We start from the raw sequence: 4,603 nt of genomic DNA, 5'->3' as shown, positions 1-4,603 counted from the left end.
CTTGTTAATTATAATAAATCGTGTATATATATATATATATATATATATATATATATATATATATATATATTATTAATTATCTAGATAATTAAAAGGAGAGATTTAATTATGAGATAGTTATGAAGGAGTTTTGTTTAGAATACAATTGGTTTAAAACAAAAGATATATATATATATCTTTTATATATTTACTCCCATAAATATCTCATATGAATCTCTCAATTAAAAGATATGTACGAGACTTTTATTTATTGGATGGGCTTGAAAAGGGATTCATAAGAAACAAAAGAAAAGAGGATACATAACTAACTATACGGAACTTCAATTTTTTGTGGTTTCTTGGTCGGTCGCAAACAGAAAAGCAAGAGGAGCACTTTTGAAGTTTTTAATTGGCTAGTAAATAAACTCTTTTGTTTCTTCGATTACGCATAAGGTAAGGTTTTGAACTTTATTTTCTTTAGATTCAGGTTTCGTTTGAAATCGTTTCAAATGAACAAATCAAGTTTCGTGGTCAACGATCATCTAGCGAGATCGTTCGTTGAACCAAGGTGTCTTTCTTGGATGTCACGATTCTTTAATTTTATTATAACCTATTTTGATTGTAATGAGATCACTGGTGGAAACGGTTTAGAACCGAACCTCGTGTACATGTTTTCCGCTGCGTTCAGTTCGTTTGACAAATTGATAAAAATATTTTATAAGAGTTACACGAAAATTCCAACATTTTGCTATGCTGCTTTTCCTGGTTCAACTCAATTACCTGCTTCTCAAAAATCTAATATTACAATCTATTCACACTTTACTTCATTTGATATTGTAATCAGTTTCAAGAAATCCACTTAAGTATTCAGATTCAAATTAATGACTCTGAGTACTTAATTTGTCTACCAAGTCCAACTTAATGACCTTGGTTGACCTGAGACAAAACAAAAACAGATTTTGTTCAATCATTTCAAATCATTTTTCTAAAGATTTACAAGTTTCAACTTAATGAACTTGTTTTGACTTTCCAACTTCACAGGTTTTTATCATGATTAGCTCCAAACTCATCTTCCAGCTTAGAATCTTCCTGCATCTGCTTCGAACTTAGAATCTGACAATCAGCTTTCCACTTTGGTTTGTCGGAAAATAAATCAGAAATGAAAAATCTTTTTTGAATTTTGAATGAAGTTTCTAAACTAGAAATGAACTACAGAACTGAAATGCAGTAAAACTAAACTATTTACAAACATATTTTGGTGAGCGTGTTAGGGAATCATATCAGCTGTCAACAAATCACTAGCACCGTTAAGCTTGATAACATAGTAAGCATTAAACAATTCGCATTGATTGTCAATATACTGATCCACTTTAAATTTTTATACAAATTTCAATATGTTCAGGATACTTGTTAAGTGAATTAAAGACTTAACTCATACAAGTGTGCCATCTCAGAATATACTCCCGTATCCAGACAACTATATTCAGTCTTACAGGTGAATGCACACTAATGATATCTGTAAAGGGGTAAATGCGAAACTCTGAGAACTCAGGCTAGAACTTCCGTTCGTACAGAGAGATGACGGCTCGACTTTAGGTGGGTCCCCTTTGGGGATCTTTTATTTCAACAGCACATGATTAGCATTTTTCAATGTTTCATCATTTTTTATGTTGAGGGCTAGCTTTTAAGAACAAAGCAATGAAAAGCATTATACGAGGACTAGGCTATTGCTCCTGAAAAATCAGAAGTCCTGGTATAATACCCCAGATATCATCACGTACAAAGACCTAGTATGTCAGAAATAGCGTCTTTCAAACAAGATTTCAGGGGTTACCTATATATTCGAGAGATATTCCCCACGAAATAAGCAAGTGATGATTTTAGGTTTATATCCCAAACAAATCTACTAAGTGTATAAAAACCTATCGACACATCATCAGCGTGTCTGTTTAACGCTTTATTCATTACAAATCTTTAGCGTCCTGTAACTAGCTAACTGATGTACTATCATTTTCCCTTTATACACAAGCTCTTTTTCAATTTTCTATTGTTTTTGAATTTTTGAAATTTTTATCGTTTTTGGATTTTTGAATTTTTTATTGTTATTGTATTTTCTGAAAATATAACCCTATACTCCCCCTAAATACCAAAACAAGTAAAAAATTAACAAACCATTGCAGATTGCTTTTCATCATAATCTACAGTGGTACCTTCATCAACACCAAGAATTTCCTCCAACACTGATAAAAGCTTTATACCGTTCAATTTTAACAAATATTGAAAACGAGTTTTATCAAACGCTTTGATATGTAAATCAGCTTTTTGGTTGTCAGTGTGGATTTTCTCAATTCGTATCAACTTCTTCTCGAAATAATCGCGAATGAAGTGATGACGAATTTCTATGTGTTTTGTTTTAGCGTGATGAACAGGATTTTTCGTTATGTTTATCGCTGCCTCATTATCAACAAAGATAGGGGTGTCAAGAAATTGCAAACCATAGTCGCGCATTTGTTGCTGGATCCACAAGATCTGAGAGCAGCAACTGCTAGCAGATACATACTCAGCTTCACATGTGGATAACGCTACAGAGGTCTGCTTCTTGCATTGCCAGGTGACCAAACGTGGTCTGAAAAACTGACATCCCGCTGTTGTTGATTTAGCGTTAAATTTACAGCATCCGAAATCAGAATCAGAATACCCTTAGAGCGTGAAATCACCTTCTTTTGGATACCACAACCCCAATGAAGGAGTTCCTTTCAGGTAGCGTAATATCCGTTTTACAATTACCATATGCGAAGCTCTGGGATTTGACTGAAACCTAGCTGCGAGGCAGGTTGGATACATGATATCGGGTCTTGAAGCAGTCAAGTACATCAACGATCCGATAATGGAGCGATACATCATTTCGTCTACCTTTTCTCCGGTGAGATCAGGATTTATCCCATGATTCGTCGCTAGCAGGGTGGCAGCTGGAGTAGTCCCGGACATCCCAAATTTCTCTAAGATATCATGAACATACTTCATCTGATGTATGAATATTCCTTTGGGTAGTTGATCAACCTGAAGTCCCAAAAGGAATTTCATCTCACCCATAGATGACATTTCAAATTTTTGCTTCATAACACTTTCAAAATCTTTGCACAAATTCTCATTCGTTGACCCAAATATGATGTCGTCCACGTATATCTGAACTATCAGAAGATGTTCGTCGACCTCTTTGGTGAAGAGAGTGGCATCCACTTTTCCTCGGATGAAGCTGTTGGCTAACAAGTGTTGAGACAATGTCTCGTACCAAGCTCTCGGGGCCTGGTGTAAACCATACAGCGCTTTATCCAGCAAATAAACCTTGTCTTTGTGGATTGGGTCGGTGAAGCCCGGTGGCTGTCCGACATATACCTCCTCTTTTACCTTCCCATAAAGAAAAGTCGATTTTACATCTAACTGAAAAACTTTAAATCCTTTCCAAGATGCAAACGCTAAGAAGATTCTAATCGCTTCAAGTCTAGCAACTAGAGCATATACTTCGGTAAAATCTATACCCTCCTGGTGACTAAAGCCCTGGACTACGAGTCGAGCTTTGTTGCGAATTATAACCCCTCGGTCGTCTCGTTTGCACTTAAAACCCCACTTAGTGTTTATCTTCCTGTGACCATCAGGAAAATCTAATAACTTCCACACTCCTAACTTCTCAAACTGACTCAGCTCCTCTTGCATCGCGTTGACCCAAGAATCTTCAGTTAGTGCTTCCTTATATGTTCGTGGTTCAATCTGCGAAATAAAACAACTAAGTGAAAACTCAGTTTGTAAAGGAGCAACTTTAGAATAAAAACAAGTAAGCCCTTGGTCAATTTGTTGTCTTGTGCGGACGCCTGATTGCAATTCTCCAATAATCAACACCTCTGGATGGTATGAAAGAGTTCTTGGCATCACCTCGCCTGGAACATCTACCTCGCCTTCCAAATTCGTGACATTCTGATTTGCATCTTGTTCACCGACTGGAATAGTTTGACTTGAAATCTGGATCTGCTCCCCCTCATAATCTGAATCACCACGATCGAATACTGGCCTATCATCAGATTCTTGATTATCATTGACTGCCGTCTGATTTTTAGGAGCCTGTTCTGAAGATTGTTGAATATCATCATGTTCACCAGCATTGCTTGGACTGGCTTCATTGTCATTTAAAATTTGTCGTCGACTTCTAGTATATTCAGCTGGAAACCTTTCATGTGATGACTCATACTCTCTCAGAATATCCAACTCATCAAAGCACTCTGGTTCTTCTTCTTCCATGTCAAACGAATCCCACAGAGTATCGTAGTTAAAGCGCCATGAGTCACCTGGGTTTTGCAGTGGCATTGTGTAACCTTGACAATTAACATTGTGTGCTTCAATGATCTGCTTCAAGCTTGGAACAAAGACTCGTTTGAGTGGACTTGAGTAACCCACGAAGATTACTTCAATGCTCTTTGCACCAAACTTTCCAAAAGGCTCTAGAACTGTGTAGGGAGACCCAAACGGTTCTAAATACTTCAGATTCGGTTTGCGGTTGTTGATCAGCTTGAAACATGTCTTGTTGAATTTCTTTACTGTGAGAACCCGGTTGAGTGTATAGCAAGCGGCT

The 4,603-nt window shown here is 36.7% G+C and overlaps 1 protein-coding gene across 1 annotated transcript; it reads right to left on the bottom strand.

Moving 5' to 3' along the window:
- Positions 1 to 897: 897 nt before the first annotated feature.
- LOC110901530 (uncharacterized mitochondrial protein AtMg00810-like) lies at positions 898 to 3,072 on the bottom strand. Its single transcript, XM_022148351.1, has 3 exons — positions 2,767 to 3,072; positions 2,152 to 2,229; positions 898 to 915 (listed from the first exon to the last, which is right to left on the bottom strand). Exons 1-3 carry the CDS (start codon positions 3,070 to 3,072, stop codon positions 898 to 900), a joined length of 402 nt encoding a protein of 133 aa, XP_022004043.1.
- Between the last annotated feature and the right edge of the window lie 1,531 nt (positions 3,073 to 4,603).

The sequence above is a fragment of the Helianthus annuus genome, chromosome 13 (genome assembly GCF_002127325.2).
Source record: "Helianthus annuus cultivar XRQ/B chromosome 13, HanXRQr2.0-SUNRISE, whole genome shotgun sequence".
Lineage (NCBI taxonomy): Eukaryota > Viridiplantae > Streptophyta > Magnoliopsida > Asterales > Asteraceae > Helianthus > Helianthus annuus.
The sequence above is the reverse complement of the archived record's forward strand: the minus strand, read 5'-3'. Positions and strand labels throughout refer to the sequence as shown.

Excerpts from the sequence above, each read along its gene's own strand:
- LOC110901530 (XM_022148351.1), bottom strand. The coding sequence starts at position 3,072 with ATGGGTGAGATGAAATTCCTTTTGGGACTTCAGGTTGATCAACTACCC. Across the intron at positions 2,230-2,766 it reads ATCCCAGAGCTTCGCATATG|CTTTTATCAGTGTTGGAGGA; the intron begins GTAATTGTAAAA and ends AACGGTATAAAG.